The sequence below is a fragment of the Cupressus sempervirens genome, chromosome 8 (assembly GCF_028749045.1).
Source record: "Cupressus sempervirens isolate cs-2001-9-10 chromosome 8, ASM2874904v1, whole genome shotgun sequence".
NCBI lineage: Eukaryota > Viridiplantae > Streptophyta > Pinopsida > Cupressales > Cupressaceae > Cupressus > Cupressus sempervirens.
Window position 1 is genome coordinate 309,216,968 of NC_143125.1, and position 19,903 is coordinate 309,236,870.

Consider the following 19,903-nt stretch of genomic DNA (forward strand, 5'->3'; position numbering starts at 1 on the left):
TACAATTGTTATATAAATTAATTTATACTTCGAAAAAGAAAGAACACCAAAATAAAAAATACAAAAATTATTAAAAACTAAAAAGTTTCACATATTTATCTATATTTAGTTTAAACTATAATTAGCTTAGGAAAAATTAACCTCGTTAAAGAGCCAGCCACACACAGAGATGCCCATAATAATTTAAGAAAAAAGTAATTCACAATTAAGTAAAAAGGTAGAGATCGTTACTAGCAGAGATAAAAACAGTGGGCCTAGGGAACGGTTTCTATTCTTGTAAGTCCAAGGGCAGAGGGTTAGGTTTTGGGCTGTTGACCGAATTTCAGTTGCTAATTAATTGATTTTTAAAATTTTCTTCACCATACTTTTTTAATTTTGGCGTATGTTTCGTTATCTCGAATTCTACGATCGTTTTTTTAACTCTTCATGGCCTGTAATTTTTAACAATTGGGTTTTTTTTTTTTTGGGCTGTTCCAAGAGAACTCGGCCGTAACGATTTCCACTCTTTTTCTATAATTACTTTAATTGTCCATTTGGGTTATTCTCGCCCACTTCCAATCATTTGGTTTAGTTCTTTCAATACTTTTATCCTTATATTTTTCATACGAAAAGTATTCATTAATTGCTCAGAGGGGAGAGATTTTTTTCCTTGAATTTTACAAAACCACCACATCCACTGTCAATTAGGTTGGATCCATGGCTTATCAAGGGTAAATAAATTCATATTCTGTGAAGGGTTATTGGAGAGACTGAAAAGGGGATTTCGTCAAGCTTAATTGATTTGAAGAGGTAAGTTGTCAACTCTGAGTTATTTTCGCTTCTTGAGATTTTTCATGTGTTGGAGGTTCAAGCTATCTCAAAGAACAATTTGTTATTTTGATTCTGTCATCTTTTTTGTTATTGTATATGTTTTGTCATTGATCTGTAAGTCCCACATAATTGTAGATTGTGATATGTCTCTGTAATGTCATAAATTGCAATTGAAAGACTGTTGGAGCTGATCTGCCAATTTAAATAATAGTATTGATGCCTTCTGAAGTTTGCAAATCAAATCCATTTTAGATAAATCAATGTATGATGTAGAAGCATTCTGAAATATAATTGAATTAAGTTTTGAATCTGATATTTTTAGAGAGAATATCTCTATATTTGGGAAACAGTGTAATGGCGTGAAGATAGAATAGAGGATAAAATAGGGATGCCACTAAATTAATTTTAACTGATGACACTTTTTTATCCTAAGCAAGATGCAATCTTGCAAATTGCATCAAGGAAGAATAATTGTGACTTTTTGTGGTGACTGTCTTGATAATACGTTATTTTGTGCACAATCTTGGTCCTGTTAATAGGAACACCCTACATTAAAGAGTTTGATTTTAAGGGTCGGATCTGAATTTCTGTGTTTAAAATCTATCAGATATGGAACTCCTTGTAAACATTCATGAGCATTGTTTGGTCCTAGGGCAAACGCTGATTTTACATTAATTTGTATTCAGGCCTATAAAATGTACCCGGTATGTTTACATGGAATTTGATCCATATGTAACTGCCAATGTTTTTAAAAAAATATTTTCATCCTGTAAGCTTAAGGGAAGGTTATTATTTCATTCTAAATTCCAAGAAGTATACATTTTTCATCTTCTGATTTCCAGAAAAAATGGTACGTTTTCATCTTATTCTAGGGAAGCATACATTTTCATCCTGATGCTGGATCTTATAGGTTGATCTGAACCTTGATGGTTTCAAAATTCTTATCAGATGTTTTTGCACAAACCTTGTGAACTTCTAATGTATGCGGAGGCCTTAACACATTCAGTATATCTACTGTCACACAGATGCACACCCATACACATACATGCACACTCATACACACATAATACTATGTTCAAAACTCTTGTTAGACATATATTCTTTTGAGCTGTGGTCATTTTTCTTGTTTTAAGTAGTTGAATAATCAATATTAGAAGGGATGATTACAGAAATAATTATTAATCGAGCTTGTGTGGCTTTTACCATTATGACATGTGCCTTGCTGCTCTTTTGGGATAAACACATCTATATTTGTTATACTCTAATAAACAGTGTTGATGTGGGCTACAATGGTATTTATAGGGAAGAATCTTTTGAACAGGGACAGAAGTCTACACATTGGTAATTGAATGCAAATGAATGGATTGTTGAAGGCAAACCATAATACAGTTTATTTTCAGTGGCATGAGTTCATGGTGCTTCCTATTCTATAATGCTACTTAATATTCCCGAATTAATGGCCAAGTAAACCACATCATTTAGGAGACCGATTCTAGTTATGAGAAATGCAGAATGGAATCAGATAGCTGTGGCAATTTTAGGTAATCAATCATTCTAATAGCCTAACATGTTTCTTTTTGCAGATGACTGTGACACTATATCTAGAAAATTAATATTGGTATTGCAGAATTGATGTCACCATGGGTATTACAGCTGCTGTTTTTTCCGAGAAATTCATACAAGGAGTTGTTCTCCAAGAAAAATACTTTATATAGATCTGCACATTTCGAAGTAAGAAATGTTTCAAAAGAGGAGCAACAACAGCTTTTGTGTACCCCAATAATCTTTGCGGCCTAGCTGCAAATGGGCTTGGCCATTTGACCCTATCACATAATTTGTCCCTTCTAGGTTTTTCCGAGAACTTGATGCATGGAGTTGTTCTTATAGATCTGCCTATCTCAGAGTAAGAAATGTTTAAAAAGAGGAGCAACAACAGCTTTTGTGTACTGCAGTAGTCTTTACTGCCTAGCTGTAAATGGGCTTGGCCCATTGACCTAACACATCATTTGTCCTCTTCTATTCTTTAACTTCTGTTGATTTGTTCCCTGCAATATCTGACATTGTCTCGAAAAACCACAATTTAAAACTATGCACTTGATAGTAATCACCAATTCGTGCTTTGATTTTGGTGGAATGAACTTTCATAGTTGTGCGTACCTGGCCTTCTTTGTGTTTTGAAATGTTTGATCAGTTTATACTCCAAAGGAAGCAAAGGGAGAAGTAATGCATTACTAAAGCCAAAATTGGAAAATTCAAAAGGACAAATATTTAGGGTATTATGAGCTGATTTTGTATATATGGATTTAGTTTCATTGGGTCAAAGCTTTTTTCACTATCCCAAAAAGAGTTCATCCATCAGATGTAAATATTACTGTTTTAATTGGTCACGAAAGCATAAAGTACTATCAAATTGCTGTAGAAGCATTGGCTACAAAGAAGGTTAATTAGCATTTAGCTGACTGGGAAATATGGAACATGGAATGACATAACAGGAGCAAAGCGTACACACTTTATGACTGTCTGATAGTCACAAGGTTATTCTGACTCAGGTGAACATGACCACGATTTAACTCATAATACATCTTCAGGGCTAGCTAAATTTTAAATATTAGGACACTGAGTAGATAGCATATGCCTTCCTTTGGTCGTCAATATCACATGTAGAGTTTTTTCATGAAAGTTCTTCATAAGGTAAATATCAAAACCCTAGTACACAGAGCCAGTCTAATGAAGGGACATACCCACTTATATTAAGGCTGTATTTTTTAGGGTGATCTTTCCTCAAGACTTGAGAAACTCTCTGGAAACATTATTCATGTCCGCTTGACTCCTCGCGAAGTGGGACTTGATTTGATGCCATTTTTATTCCCCAAGATGCATCTTTTGGAAAGGTCATCTTGGAAGACTTTCTACATCCTCTTTTCAGGATAGATATGCTTACAATATCTAGAGATACATATTCCTTGCTAATATAAGATCAGTCCTAGCCTCCATCAATTCTGCATGTTGGGCACCGTTATTTATTTTCTAATGGCAACATGTGACATTTTTTCATCTAATTTGAAGATTGTGTGTTGAAGACAATTTTGAACTGGAAATAAGTGGATTTCTGGAAACGGCAAACAGCCAATCCCTTGAGTGGTCTCGAGGACATCTAGAAGTCTTCCGTCCCCAAATGTCTCAAAAGTGTATTTTTTTTAATTGTTAATTTTATTTTTGCCAGAAAATTATATATATATATGTATGTATGTATGTATGTATGTATACACACACACACATATTTGGCTGATTGAAGGACATTTTCAGATCATTTGCAAACCTAATATGGGCAATTTATGAGGATTCATAGCTGCTATTGCATTCATTATTGCTGATTATGCTGGCTACACTAAAGAAAAATCAGAGCTGGGGATTCTATGACAGTGTTTCTGTGTTCATTGCTACTGTCATATTTGTTCAACAATTCATTATCTGATTCCTTTTTCATATATGGCCAATTTCAATGTATAAGGTTTCTTTATGTACTGTGGTGATAGACAGTATCACTGTCCAAAAAAATCAGTCATAATCAGTGGACATTTGATATATTTGACACAGACAATTCATATCTTAGTATTTAGTATTTGCAACTTTGCTATTTTACTAATTTGTCAAAGTTGGACATTTGATATATTTGACACATACAATTCATATCTAAGTATTTAGTATTTGCAACTTTGCTATTTGACTAATTTGCCAAAGTTTCATTTGAAAATTTGAAATGTAGTTCTTATACATCTTTTTGTTAATAGTTTCTCAGGTATTACGTGTATATCAGTACCACCATCCCCTTGCCGTCCGCTCACAGTCCTTGAACTTAGGCCCTTCCCTAGTCCCCAAAATCTGTCCCCCATCCTGAAACTTGGTGGAAACTACTGGAATTTGAAATCTTTTTGCTTAGAAGAATGAGTGGGTTGATATTTCAGCAATCAAATAATGAAATGCTCCAATTAGCACTTTTACTTTCTTGAATTATTCCTTTTTGTTTGTATGATTGAACTTTTCCTTTTTTCATTATCACATTCAATCTATCATTGTTACACAAATTACTGTTGAAAGGCCTAATTTGTAAAACTGAATGAAATCTGCTCATCTGTATAGTTTTGCTATTTTGTAGTTATTAAATAACGTGAGAGCTTCCCCTCATAATCAAAGAACTTTGTCCTCCATGCTATTGCATTTCAGTTTGGTTCTAGTGACAAAGTGTTATGCCAACTATATGAAACTTATGATTTCTCTTCCTATATTTAGTTGTGTACTTTAATGAATTGAGTTACACTGACCATTCATTCAAAATGCTGCCACCTCATCATTTTCTTCTATCAAAGCAGATTATTGAAGCCAAGTTGTTCTGAATTAAGCTCAGAAGTCACAGAATGGTTCAGGGAGCAATAATGATCTGTAGATCAGGAAGAGAATGTTCACATTCAAAAGACATTGGAGATACAACAGATATGATGAGAGCTATACAAGTGAGCTTGACGGTGTACAATTGGTCTAGCACCAGAAAGTGAAATTAACGGTATTTGATGACTGTGGAACAAAGAGGTACCATTGTGCTCAATCTCATGAACTATGGCCAGCTTTCAGATTTGAAGAAAACTATTGATGCCAGTGCCAGGTATAACATGAAGGAAATAAGTAAAACTAAATAACACTTTAAAAATATAAAGTGTCACTGTCAAATTTCTACAATATTCATGAAATCAAAAGTTGAAAACATATATCAAAATAAAAGGTAAAGATTAGAAGACTAAGGCTCATAGTAGCCTATGTCTTCCTACGAGTACGCCTAAGATAGGTCGTGGAACATTCTACAACCATCTTCTCTCCCTATGTCAGAGGCCCAACCTCAGTGGCATCCTCATCATTATTATCTTCATATTCCTCACAATTGCTCGCAAAATGGAAATGCAACTCAAATTTGTAGAAGCCTCCTCCAAATGCTTCTTTTACCTTCTTTCAATGTGGATCAACAATCAATATATGAGAGCCAACCGATTTCCTAATCTTTTTCTAAAAACTCAATATTCTTCTCTCAAGTTTTTTTCCTCTTTTTTATGTTTGCAATTGATGGAATGACATTCTTAAGTCCTAGACAAAACATATAAACCCCAAAAAATAAATTAAAATAATTAAAAAAATGTTTTTTTGCTGACCACAGCAGAGTCTGATTGCTGGGACTCTATGAGTCTGGAGAGTCCTTGGACTTGGCGAGTCCGGTCAGGACTCTGCCAGACTCGGCTGAGTCTGGGTCTAGAGCCAAAAAAAACTCTGGCAGCTGGGCTCGGAGAGTCCTTTTAACATTTCTTTTGCACATGAAAAATTGGAGAAAGAATAACAATTGAGCCCAACAAAGAAGGGGTGCTCCTCTCTTCTTTTGGTTGAGTTGAAAATATATGTTGGTCAGGGAAAAGTGTGCCATTTTTTGGCCTGTAAAAAAATATCACAAGATTCATTAGATGCTAGCTCTCCATGGAGATCTGAAATTTTATTAGCTAACTGGTGATCAATATCTGAGTGTTCTGGCAATCCAGCTGAGGTTACAAAGAAAACATCTGTATTGTTCAAACGAGAGAATGAACTTTGAATGCACTTGTTCGTTTGAGTGCTTGTTGATGAGCATTGTATGGTACTGTGTTTTCTGACTGCTCTTTTAACTTGGAAATGGGATGCTAGGGAAATATGGAAGTCTGCCTTGTTACTATACAGTTCAGTCTTTCCACTTTTTTTGACTTCTTCGACATTGTGTCTATGATAATCTAGGATATGGGTCTCTTAGATCTTTTTGCCAAATAAAAATCCTGGTTATCATGATACTGTTGGTTTTGTATTTTGATGGCTGGTGCATACATACCCCCCTTGTTGCTTTTCTTAGTCATCGACAAATATAATTTCATGTGTTTGAAGGTGCCTTAGTTTTGAGGATCTTAGCTTGTGGCTGAATTTTGCGTCTGCAAAAAGTTCGGGACTGGATGTGTCCAACTATTTGAAAAGCTAATGATTTGCAGCTTTCCTTGGATGCTTTGCATACATATTATTCACTGTACATTTATGATTAAATGTGCATCATATGGTTCAGTTGATGAGCTTAAGGGGCTTTCTAATGAATGGTTCATAAGGCACAACACTCAGTGAAAGTTTTGCAAATGGGGATGCAAGTAGAGTGGGTTTAACCATGGAGGAAACTTGTCATTAAGCGCGCTCAAGTTGGAGTAGTACTGGGATAGGTAACCTCCTAGGAAGTCCCGACGCTTCACCTCTGTGAGCATCAGCTAGATCCAATGAGTGCTAAGTGTTCCATTCATTTTCATGAGAGATGGATTTGTGTTGAATCACTACTCATGAAATATGGGTCAATGAGTTTTTATCAAAAGCTACACAGTTAAATCCTGATAGCAATATCACAATTTGACTTGATGTGGAAATTATCTCCTAATTATCAATTGATGAGCTTAAGGGACTTTCTAATGAATGGTTCATAAAGCACAACACTTGGTGAAGGTTTTGCAAATGGGGTTGCAAGTAGAGTTGGTTTAACCATGGAGGAAATTTTGTAGTTAAGCGCACTCAAGCTGGAGTAATATTGGGATGGGTGACCTCTTAGGAAGACCTGGTGCTTCACCTCTGTGAGCATCACCTAGATCCGATGAGTGCTAAGTGTTCCATTTATTCTCATGAGAGATGGATTCGTGTTGTATCACTACTCATGAAATATGAGTCAATGAGTGGTACAAACCATTGCACCAAAACCCCGAGGTGCTAGTGAAGGCCGCCCACTAGGATCATAACATCCCACCACACTCCGTAGTCTAGACTTTGGGCGGTATGTGCGCCCATATGGTGGGCCCTCCCTTGGCCATATGAGCCCCGGACGAACATTGCAATGCCAACGTTGTCACCCACTTTGAGACTCGAACTTGGGTGGAGGCTCTGATACCACATGGTACGAACCATTGCACCAAAACCCCGAGGTGCTAGTGAAGGCCGCCCACCAAGATCATAACAATGAGTTTGACTCAAAAGCTACATAGTTAAATCCTTATAGCAATATCACAATGTACATAATATTTTTTATGAGAACAGTACTTGCCAACTAAAATATCGGTTTCATGTTTAAATTCTCTTGTCATAGTTTGGCCTTTTTAATTGACATCTGATTGGGTCTGCTTCTCTGTTTCCTTTTCAGTACCAAAAATGCAGAATAAGCTCAGGTCTTATACACTGAAAGTTGTACGTCTTGTTCTGACATAAGGCATAAGGCATTTTAGTAGACATCATTTAGATTTTGATTACACTTTATCTATATTCACATTGTTGCAATCAGAATCTTGTGGCCTTGGAATCACCTTCTCTTTTTAATGTTGTTCATTATTTAGGGATTGACTAGCAGAGGGCATTCGGCTTATAGTCTGAGAACCCTCTCTTGGTTTTTAACCTCCTCAGCATTTTTTTAGTGAGCCTAGTGTTCTCCTTGTGGTTGAGTGTCTCAAGAACCATAGAATTCACAGCCTATTTGCTAAGTGCTCTCACTGAGTGTATGTTATCATCTTGGAAGAATTTATAAACAATTGTTAACGTATTGCTCTCTAATATTTTTATTTCATTTTATGTGCTTACAGATAGATGAGAATGGGGATTGGATATTTTGAAGCTGGCATGAGCGAGGATGAAAAGCATAGACTAGTAGATCCTGCTAGTTGCTCATCTCAGGTATCTTTTACCTTGAAAAGGGCTCGCAGTGATGCAAATAGCAATTCAGGAACTTGCCCTCAACAGCAGAGTCAGACACATGCAGATTGCAGCAGTGGTGATGAGGTGAAGTTTACCAGGGCTCTCAGACGTAGGACTTGGGTTAACTATGGAAAGTTTGATATGAGCTCCGACGATGATTCGGATTGTCAGCAATCTTTCCAGGTATTTGTGTGTTTTGCAGTTACCAATCCCCTTATCGATTCCAATTTCATTTGTTTTATAGATGTGTAAGTAGCTCTTTATGCCCTATTATTAATTGAGAAGTTTGTTCTTTGTGATATCAGTTTGTGTTTTCTGGTATATACATTAAGTTGAGGTCTTAAGCATTTTAGATTCTTGACTATCCATTAAATAATGGAAGGACTGTTGCGGTTATATAAATGGGTTTATTTATCTCTATTACATATATAACGTTCCAGATGCCTAATTAAAGATTCATCTGCAGGCTCGTTCTTCAAAGAGCAATCTACCAAAGGGGATCATCCGTGGATGCTCAAGATGCAGTGACTGCCAGAAGGTGAAGATAAAAGATGCGCTTTATTTGATCCTATTTTCTCAATAATCTATTTGTTTAAGCCTCCTCTTTGGTATCGCAGGTGACAGCACGATGGCGTCCTGAAGATGGATGCAGGCCTGTGATAGATGAAGCACCTGTTTTTTACCCCAATGAAGAGGCTAGTGGGCTTCCCTTACACATGACAAGTCTCATTCATCTTTATACGAATCCATTCTCTACGTTCTAGTGCTGGCTGTTCTTGTATTCATTGTCCTTAGTCTTTGAGATAACTTTGTAAGTAGATAATCTTACATTTTGATTGATTGCAGGAGTTCAAGGATACTCTGAAATATATTGCTAGCATCCGTGCATTAGCTGAACCATATGGGATTTGTCGCATAGTCCCTCCTCCTTCATGGAAACCCCCATGCTCCCTCAGGGATACAGACAAATGGCAAAGTGCAAAGTTTCCTACTCGAGTTCAAGAAATTCACAAGCTTCAAATCAGAAAACCTGTGAGCAAGAAGTTTAGGAATGGAAATGGTGGAAGACGTAAGAGGAGGAGGAATTCAAGGACAGGTAGGTCTTGTGGACGTGGTCAACAATGTCACTCTGGAGCTGATGGAGAACCGGTCTCTGATGAAGAGAGCAGGTTTGGATTTGATTCTGGATCGGAGTTTACATTAGAAGCCTATGAGAGGTATGCGAATGAATTTAAAGAACAGTATTTTGGAATCCAAGAGATGAATGGAAATTTAGATTCCACAGTGATGGGCGAGTCCAAAACTAAGTGGGAGCCATCTGTAGAGAATATTGAAGGTGAATATTGGCGTGTTATTGAGAAACCAACTGATCAAATAGAGGTACGTTCATAACATTGGATTTAAGCAGGTCATTTGCGGTAGTAAAAGAATATGACATAAGTTTTTTAAAACTATTACAGATTGCCTAGTTCTTGTTTCACAGGTTCTATATGGTGCAGATGTTGAAACTGGGGTCTTTGGGAGTGGATTTCCAAAATCTACTTCTGGAACTCAATCAACTGATTCAGATCCTTATGTGGAATCAGGCTGGAATTTGAATAACTTTGCACGGCTCCCAGGATCAGTTCTATCATATGAAGGAGGGGATATTTCAGGAGTCTTAGTCCCCTGGCTTTACCTTGGAATGTGCTTTTCATCCTTTTGCTGGGTTAGTGGTGCTCAAATCAAGGCAGTCAGTTCTTTTTTTCATCATTTATTGATCAAATTTACTTCTTCGACATCAGATTGGCATAATTATCCATTCTTGAATGATATTTTTTAACTAGTCCTTGACTGGCAGACAAAATAATATTTGAATCGGAAAGTTTTGGACTCTTTGAACTTGAAGCTTGTTATAATTGAAATTACCAATTAAATTGTTGTGGTCTGTTTGTCAATGATTTGTTTTTGTGATAATTGTGAACTGATTTGGATTTGTTGCATACTTACATGTTTGTTTTTGAATATATCTGGGCAGCACGTGGAGGATCATCACTTCTACTCATTGAATTATATGCACTGGGGTGCTCCCAAGGTGTGGTATGGTGTTCCAGGGAGTGCAGCCGTACAGTTGGAAGAGGCAATGCGAAGGCATTTACCACATTTATTCGACGAACAACCAGATTTATTGCACAAATTGGTAAGCAGTTTTTTTTATCATTAGTACCATAGTTTTTCTTTTTTCCTAGAAAAGATAAATTTGGTAAGCTAAATATAACTATACGAGCAAGCCTGTAAATTACTGGTGCAAATACGAGCGAGGATTTTTCTAAACACCCACCAGTCTTAGCATATCATAATCCAAAACTAGTTGAAGTGAATTTAAAAGCCCAAAGATCGGGTTTTTGATTGAAAACAACATATCTTTTATGTAGTGATTTATATTAGAACTGAGCACAATTGGTAAATGGTCACAATACTGAAGCAATTGTCAGCTATAATGACACCAAACTACCTATGAATCATTTATTAGATATAGCCTCAAGCTTCTACTAATCCATTTTGCTTTCATATCCACTTTACCAGGCCATGGTGCTCTCCACACTCAGACATGTATAATTTTGATTCTGGTACTGGTACTGGTACCTCTTGGGTTTGTCAATGACTGTAGTTCTTGCTATGGTACATAGTGTCACATGCAGGTGGGACCTGGGGTATCTGGGCCATTCTTGATTGTCAAATAAGAGCTATGATAAAAACAGAATAATAAAGAAAGAGAGCACATACCAATGCATCCACACACAGCCACAGACACACACACACACACACATTATGTGGATACAGCCAAGCCATACTCAAACAGAGCTGCTTAAAAAATGGTTATTCTGTTTGGAGCTTCGACATTTCTGTTATGCTGTTTGGATACATCCAAGCCATACATTAAGAGACATTTTGGTTATGCTGTTTGGAGCTTCGACATTTCTTATATCTGTTAAATCCTCCATAAATGATGTTTGCCTTACATATTCTATCCACTATATTGAGCATGTCTTAGGGTGGAGATACCTTATGACAGCTCCCTCTTTATCTCCTTTTGGAAATAATCTAATGTAACTATAATATATTAGCTCAATAGCTTGTACACTGCACACCCGAAAATACTCTGGAAATATGATGTGTACTAGCCAGACTATTGTTAGGCATTTTAAATGAAGTGGAACTAGGTTTTATCAAGAACATCATTCAGAGAAACAAGAGTCAGAGAGTTCTAATGGTTGAATGATATTCTGAAACAGGTTACCCAACTATCTCCGACAGTTTTGAGAGCAGAGGGTGTACCTGTATATAGGTCTATTCAAAAATCTGGGGAGTTTGTACTCACATTCCCCAGAGCATACCATGCTGGATTTAACTGTGGTTTTAACTGTGCTGAGGCCGTCAATGTGGCTCCAATTGACTGGTTACCACATGGGCAGAGTGCAGTAGAGCTTTATCGCAATCAGTGTCGCAAGACATCTGTATCACATGATAAATTACTATTAGGGGCATCAAGGGAGGCAGTGAGATCTCTTTGGGAGCTCCTAGTAGTGAGAAAAGGTAATTTGTCAAATTCAGATTGGCAAAGCTTTTGCGGCGAAGATGGTATACTAACAAAGGCTATGAAGGTATGAAGCATTCAGAATTGTTTTTTTTTTCAGTCATGTAGCTTTCAAAGGATAATTTATGTTTAGAAGAGGAGTGAGCTATTCACTGCATCAATTTTGAAGCAATTTTACTTGACAAGATGTATTGATTTTATTTGTTGCCTCTTTAATCTGGCTTTTCTAGACACGTGTTGAAATGGAGCGTGCAAGACGAGTTTATCTTGCAAATCCTGCAAGAGCAAGGAAAATGGATCATAATTTTGATGCAACAAAGGAAAGAGAATGTCTTTCGTGTTATTATGATCTGCACCTTTCAGCTGTAGGTTGTGAATGCTCTCCAGAGCGTTTTGCATGTTTGGAACATGCAAAGCAAATATGTAAATGTGCTTGGGACAGAAGGTTCTTTCTTTATAGGTATGATACAGCAGAGTTAGATACACTTGTTGAAGCTTTAGGAGGAAAGTTGAATGCCATTCACCGGTGGGCCACCCTGGATTTGGGATTATGTTTGAGCACATATGTAGGATATCCAAACTTACAATCTAGTTTTCAGTTTACAGTGGAGTCGTGTTATGTAAATTCTAATCAAAGTAAGATGGATACCGATTCTTTATTGGGGGAATCTAAGACCTCATTTATTAGTCTGCTAAACTTGGCATCTGGGTCCAATGGTGGAAAAATGATCTCTTCAGCCATGCAGCATCAGGACAGAAAATTAACTGCCTCTGCAGCATTAACTGGAGAAGTTGACGGTCCAAGAATAAAAAATGAAAGTAAGATGCCCTTTGGTTTTCCAGGTAAAGATACAGTGCTAGCATGGGCTTCTCACACCAATGGTGAAGATTTGGTGTTGACTTCGCCTGTGCAACATCAGGACAGTAAATCAGCTGGCTTTGCATCGGCAATGGTAGATGAAACTGCCAAAACTAAAACCGAGGTTCCCATGGAACTTACCATGAGAGATCAAATCCCAGACATAAACAAGCCATTCAATTTTGAAGGGAATGATCTCTGTGATAAACCAGAGCTAACTTTGCAGGTAAGGACTGCTTCTAATGAAGAGACACCTTGTGATTTTTTCTCTATTAAATCAGATAACGTAAAAATTCCTTTATCTTGTAAAAGCAAGATTGAAAGAAATTGCTTAAGCTACAGTAAACAGGGGCCATTTATAAAAGATGAAAATACTTGTTATGATCAGTCCAATGGACCTTCATCCAAGTTTCATATGAATTTTATGGCAAGTAATCATGGAGTTGGAGCTTCAGATAATCGAGGGCAGTATGAACCTGAAGCTAGCCTTAGAGGGCAAGGTCCAGCTTCTTTAAATGATGTTGAATGCATACTTCTCAGTGATGATGAAGAAGGTACTGAAAAATCTATTGTCATGGACAAAAGAGCTAAGGTCAAGCAAGATCATCTCAACACAAGAATACCTGAAAATGCAACCAGCACTGTTAGGACAGCAGTTTGTAGTCTAGCCACAGACAAGGTTTCGTACAGAGCAATACATGATGATATTGTAACAATAAGACAAACAAATGAAGGAAACAAAATTTCTATGCTTGGAATGGAACACGGCTTTGCTTCAGATCCGGAAAACAGTAAAGAATGTTTAAGAGATGAAAGCCATGCCAAACAATTTGACTTAATAAGAGAAACAGATTTCTCCGACAAATCAAACAAGAGAAGCCACGTAAGTAAGCTTTTACCCTTACTTGACAATTCTTTAGTTCAGATGGGAGCTTCACATAAATTGCACACAGTTCAAGGCTTGGTATGTGAAGGAAGTGATATTCATCCAAGATACCCCATAAAATCAAAAGTTACTGAGAGAATGGCTGTATCTGGAAATATCCATCCTATTCAACAATACATTAGTACATCTGCTGGCAACAATGATATGAATGGAGTTTCAGGATTTGACTTTCCTTGGAATCACATCACAAATGAAAGGAAGGTGCAACCTTTATTGGTGTCCAGTTCTTCCGATGCAGCAGAAAATTCAACAAAGATAATTCAGAATAAAGGTCCTCGCATTGCAAGAGTTGTTCGCGCACAGAAGTGTATTTATGAAGTTGAAGTCATGGATCTTGGAGTTATGTGTCCCTTGAAGTCTTGGTACAGTAGGCAGGTTATATTTCCCAAAGGTATGATGAATTATTTACTTTCCTTAGAACCATACAGGGTATGCATAAGATACTATATGCTAAATCAGTTATTTTTTATAGTCAAACTCTGGTGAACATTTAAATTATAACAAATTTGAATTCTTAGCAGGGTTCAAAAGCCGGGTGAGATTTCATAGTGTTTTAGATCCAACACAAACATGCAATTACATTTCAGAAGTTCTAGATGCGGGGCTTGTTGGACCTCTATTCAAGGTATCAAACATGTGCTACTACAGTTTTCTCTTAGAATTATGTATGGATTTGTTTTGGCAAGGAACAAAATAATTTTTAAATATTGTTTTTCGGTATTAATTGTTACAATCCACTGTAATCATTTAATCCACTGTGAGCATATAGAAAGGCATATAAAGACTTCCTCAGATGGGTATTATTACTTTGAGATATGAGTTAATTAATTTCTTTCCAACTTTTTATAATAAATAGTTTGTGGTTTCTGAAAGGAGCTTGCTTGGTACATTTTCTATGCAGTCAGATGTTTCTACTCAACTCAACCTGCTACCTTTGGCAGGGTCTCTGCATCTGTTTTCTCTTGGGACAAGCATTCTTTAGAGTATAGGGCTTTTAATTTAGTAACTGCTGTTGAGAATTTTTCTAAATGCCATTCTTTTAATATAAGTCTCTGGCTATGATACAAGACATATTTTGGGGAATAAATTCAACAAAATATTCCGGTGAACAGAGAATCTGGAGGCATATCTAAGCCATTCTGACTCATCTTTTTTCCTTATATTACTACATACAATTGACTTAGCAGATGGCCGTATCATTGAAGTTATGGGATTTGTTGCATTTGCAATTGCTGACTGTTTACCCTCTGGTAAAAGAGTCACATCAGGAATAAGGTTTGGTTAAAGTGCAATCTCTTTCCTGTAACTTTGGGCTTAAATATACTAAACTTAAAAAGTATTTGTTTGGCAACCTGAGGTTGTTGAATGATAAGCTGTTATCTTGGCCCTTGTAATCAAGCAAGGAGACTAACAAAATGGCATACATATGCTGCTTGGTTTAGGGTTTGAAGCTACCCAGTGCATAAGTGATTGGAAATTCATTTTAGAGGCTATTTGCAGGTTGTTATTGGTTCGATTAGTTGGAATGGATGCCCCAATTGGAATGTTTACTCTCTTCTTAGTGAACGGAAGACTTTGATAGTGGAATTTGAATAGGTCCAATGGAAACACTACTACAAGGGAGGAAACATGATGGGAGCTGCTTGCCAATGATGGTCTAGATTGCTCTGGCACCTAGATCTGTAGTCTTGCATTGAATTGGTCTGGGCTGGAAGATTCTGTTCTTCAGAAAGCCCATGTTCACTAAGAAAGTTCAATCTGACTAATCTTTAGTGTTTTACTTGGTTTTTAAAAAAATCACAAGGCATCATGGTTTTATGGAAGGCCTATTCATGATGAAGTTTACTGCAGTACATTTAGTTGGATTGATTTATTTAATGTTTTCAACCTCAAAATATTGCTATACAGTTGGGCTTAGTTACCAGTTCGAGTTCAATTTGAAATATGGGTTTGAAAAACCGGTTCGCTGGTATGGAAAATTTTTGGAAAGGGGTTTTGGGTTCGTTTATAAAAAACATGTAATATATATATATATGAAGGCTAGAAGCACAAGTTAAAATTAGATTGTCACATAGTATCATAAAATCATATGATTTAATCGTTTAAACAACAAAAACACCATAAACTTTAAACTTGTAGTTGTAATCATAGCATCATTACAAAGCATTGTCCAATTGATTGGCATATCTTAGATCTTGGTAGAGAACTTGAATACAAACAAGAGAGCTCCTTTGTTGAAAGCCCTGTTTATTACAATAGGCATACAACAAGCTCTTGGAAAGAAGTGTATCATGTTATAAAAGAAGCAGAGTTATACCTGCAGCATTGTTCTATCTATCAATGATGGATTTATTCTGTTCATGTCTACCATTGGAGAAGTTCGTTGTCTCCACATTCACGATCTAGTCTAGTCCATTTTGTGCAATTAAGCATACTCTATGTCATAGATGCAACTTGGGATGCATACATATAACATCTTGCAGGAAAATCAAGGAGTCGCTGACACACCAAATACTTTTGAACCCTAGGAAAATTTTGGACGAATTGGACCCGAATTTGGTACTGGTTTGAACCAATATGTGGGTATTCTGGTCTTTGCATACTGTGTGAGAGAACATGTTCTGGGAAACAAAAATGTTGTCAACATCTTTGGTTCACAAGTCCTCAAGTTCATGTGAAGTGTGTTGGGCCTATAAATGCACATGGATGGAAATGTGAGATGCTTGCAATTGCAGCTGGTCAGGAATACCTAGCGTCATGACATTCATAACTTCTTGTACCATGTAGATGCCATAACATGGTGGAGAATGTGGTCCTGCTATGCAAGTCTGTCATGCTAGCAAGTCTATGTGCTGTTGTTTTTGCCACTAATCTAGATTCTACTGTGTCTAAGATAGAAGATATTGGAAAATGTTCAGCATTCCCCTCGGGATTCGTGACAGGGGCTTAACCGCCTCTTGTGTACTATAAGTTGAGTGGTTGTATTGGGCATTGACAGATTGATCTTTTGGTGCAACGACAACCCCACTCTAACAAGTGGTATTAGAGCTTGGTCACAAGTTTGAATCCTCAGACCCTTGAGTAACATTGAGGGGGAGATTGTTGGAATAATGTTCAGCACTCTCCTTGGGATTCATGACAAGGGCTTAACTGTCTCTTGTGTACTATAAGTTGAGTGGTTGTATTGGGCTGACAGATCGGTCTTTTGGTGCAACGACAACCTCACTCAACAGAAGAATCTCTACTATTTTAGCAATATCTTTCAATGTGTCTGGTTGGTTATATGTGTGCTATCTTTTCATTTTGCTGTGCTTGGGAAGATGTTCCCTTCAATGCTTTGGTGAACTCAGTTATAGCTTTAGTAATTCTAGTCTAGTGCTTTCTTTTCTGACCTCTCGAGCTGTTAGATATGCCTCTTGGTCATATTCCTCTCAGAATATCTTTAATCTGGCATGAAACTGTTGGGTATGCCTTTTGGTCATATGCTTTCTGGAAACACTGTAATCTGGCTTGAACCAAAGCCAGGCATATTGTTCTGAAATTTAATTTGATCTCCCAAACTCATATTAATTCAGATTTTTAGAGGTAGATTGTGTTTTGATTTTTGGACTAGTAATTCTTTTCTACCTATGCTTCAAAGTTCCGGGTGGTTTTTCTTCTCTTTTAAAGGTTTTCAATTACTTGTCCTTTCTTATCACATTTGTGGTTAATTTATTAATGAATCATTAACATCTTATTTTGGCCTTTCAAATGGCATGAGTGAAACCTATTCTAATTTATTTCACAGTTTTGTGTAGTCATGACTCACTCTGCTGATGAGGACCTAAAATCTGAAACATATCCAGAGTTATTATTATGAACTGTACAGTTTTGTGTGAGGACCTCAAGTCTGAAACACATTTAGAGCTATTATTATTATTATGTTTTTTTCCCAGAACTGAGTTTCTTATCTTTCATTTGTTTTTTCTACCCACCGTTCACATCATTTTTCTCTGTACTTCTACACTTGAATCTTTTTCACTAGATGAACAGTACCTGACCCTGATAGACAAAGGATCAATATCTCTTTGAAATATGGGTTTGGTAGTATAGCCAAACTCTTCTTGAAAAAAGCGCTTGTGTTGATCTTTGGCTTTTAAATGAAATTAAATAGAAAACAGTATTGCATTTCATTTAGCTCGGTATCTATCCCCAATTATCCAAGTAATTAAGGCCACAAAGCCCTGGGCATGAGTAAAACTGTAGAAGATGTGTAACTAATTGCTGCTTCCCACAAAGAAGGGATAAATGATGACATACCAACTTGCCAATTTTCTCAAGTCTTGACTTGACTGCTAAGCCACAGTGAAGCACAAGCCATCCAAGATTTTGTAATTAAATTTTTCAATGAGTTATAAAGGCATTTTTTCCCAAACAACTGAGGAATTAGGCTGTGGGATCATTTACATCCAATTGCTTCTTCAGCCATGAATCAATAGCAGAGGTGTCTCACAAATTCTTAAAATATTTCAATCATAGTTATATAAGGCCTTAATCAAATGTAACTTAAACCATGGTTTACGAGTTCAAAAGCTTGATATGTCAACATCAAATCGCCAATCTGTGAAATGATAAACTGCAACGACAATCTTCAAGTAATCCTATGGTTGGCATTACATCTTACCAGAGTACACAGGTAACCAGCTTTAACAACCATTCAGAACTCTAGAAAAGCCGATGATTACTTGGTTCCATAGTTACACTGCCTTGGGGGACAGGGGGATGACGGAACGGGGGGACAAGTTTTTGGGATGTGGGGACAGAGGTGCCTTAATTTGTGGATGGTAGGGGGACAAGGGAGGTTGTCTATACTATACATATGGTAGTTAAGATGCTGGTTATGAAAAGATGTATTGCAATATAAGATATAAAGATGTAAAAGAGTAAATAATTGAACATTGTATTGAATTGGAATATTGAACATAAATAGCTGAATCAACAAATAGTCAACATCGGTACATCCCCCCATCCTTGGCAGAGGTGGCAGAATTTTGTGACGCTGCTGGGGACGGGGGGACTGAGTTCCCAAGTCCCTGGTACGTCCCCGTCTCTGAGACATGGGGCAAAAGGGGGAGGGGGGCGCATCTCATTCTTACTATGCTTGGTTCATTTCGATATGACTCTGTGGATCTGTCTTGGATTTTTCATTTCACCTTGTTATTATTAAAGAGTTCAAGTCTAACTCAAACTACAATGTTATATCTAGCTAGCAAGCTTCACATAAATAATTGATTATAACTCCCAATGCTAAACAACAATTTGGTGTTATTTCGACCCCTCCAAGGCTATACTTGTGTTGATCTCCTGATTGCTTGAGACACATCTTCAGTGTCCAATGACACTTGTGCTGTCCTTAGCTCAATTCAAGAGGATCTGCTTGCTTTCTAGGACATCTACTTAGTGGCTTTACATCACACCATAACTGTTGTTGAATGCCTACAGGTACTCTCTTACAAACTTTGCTCTACTGGATGCGATTGCTCATCCCTAGTGGTTTTACCTTTCCTGCCTGACACTGTCGATTTCTTCACAAATGTCCAGGTGATGGAATTCCCATCACCAACGATCTGACAGCATTTTCTTCAAGTATCTCTTAATTGTGTCCGTTTTTGAAATCCTATATGTCCACATCTTCATTAAACACCTCCAGCCTACCCTCATCCTTGAGGGCCTCTGCATCAAACATCCTTTCTGAAATATGCTGAAAGTATATTCTTATCCTCAAATCAGTGATGTTGCTAGCTTGACTTGGCCACTTGAATACAGTCTGATGCACCTTAGCCTCGGAGTACTCAAATTTCTCCTTGGCCTTTGACTTTGACCAGTTCTATCCATCTCCAATGAACAAAGTACTTTCTGCCATCATAGGTCAATGTACATAATACATGTAGATATAGGA

At 37.1% G+C, this 19,903-nt stretch overlaps 1 protein-coding gene across 1 annotated transcript in view; it reads left to right on the forward strand.

Annotated features, from left to right (window-relative positions):
* Window positions 1–270: 270 nt before the first annotated feature.
* Window positions 271–19,903, forward strand: part of LOC149542635 (putative lysine-specific demethylase JMJ16) — a 30,947-nt gene continuing 11,314 nt past the window's right edge. Inside the window, exons 1-10 of the mRNA XM_089797517.1 lie at window positions 271–789; window positions 8,472–8,766; window positions 9,050–9,121; window positions 9,201–9,278; window positions 9,430–9,963; window positions 10,067–10,291; window positions 10,601–10,762; window positions 11,859–12,227; window positions 12,391–14,356; window positions 14,487–14,590. Of these exons, the coding sequence (XP_089653643.1) occupies window positions 8,476–8,766; window positions 9,050–9,121; window positions 9,201–9,278; window positions 9,430–9,963; window positions 10,067–10,291; window positions 10,601–10,762; window positions 11,859–12,227; window positions 12,391–14,356; window positions 14,487–14,590 (3,801 nt within the window). The 5' untranslated portion in view covers window positions 271–789; window positions 8,472–8,475. The remainder of the gene's footprint in view (window positions 790–8,471; window positions 8,767–9,049; window positions 9,122–9,200; window positions 9,279–9,429; window positions 9,964–10,066; window positions 10,292–10,600; window positions 10,763–11,858; window positions 12,228–12,390; window positions 14,357–14,486; window positions 14,591–19,903) is intronic.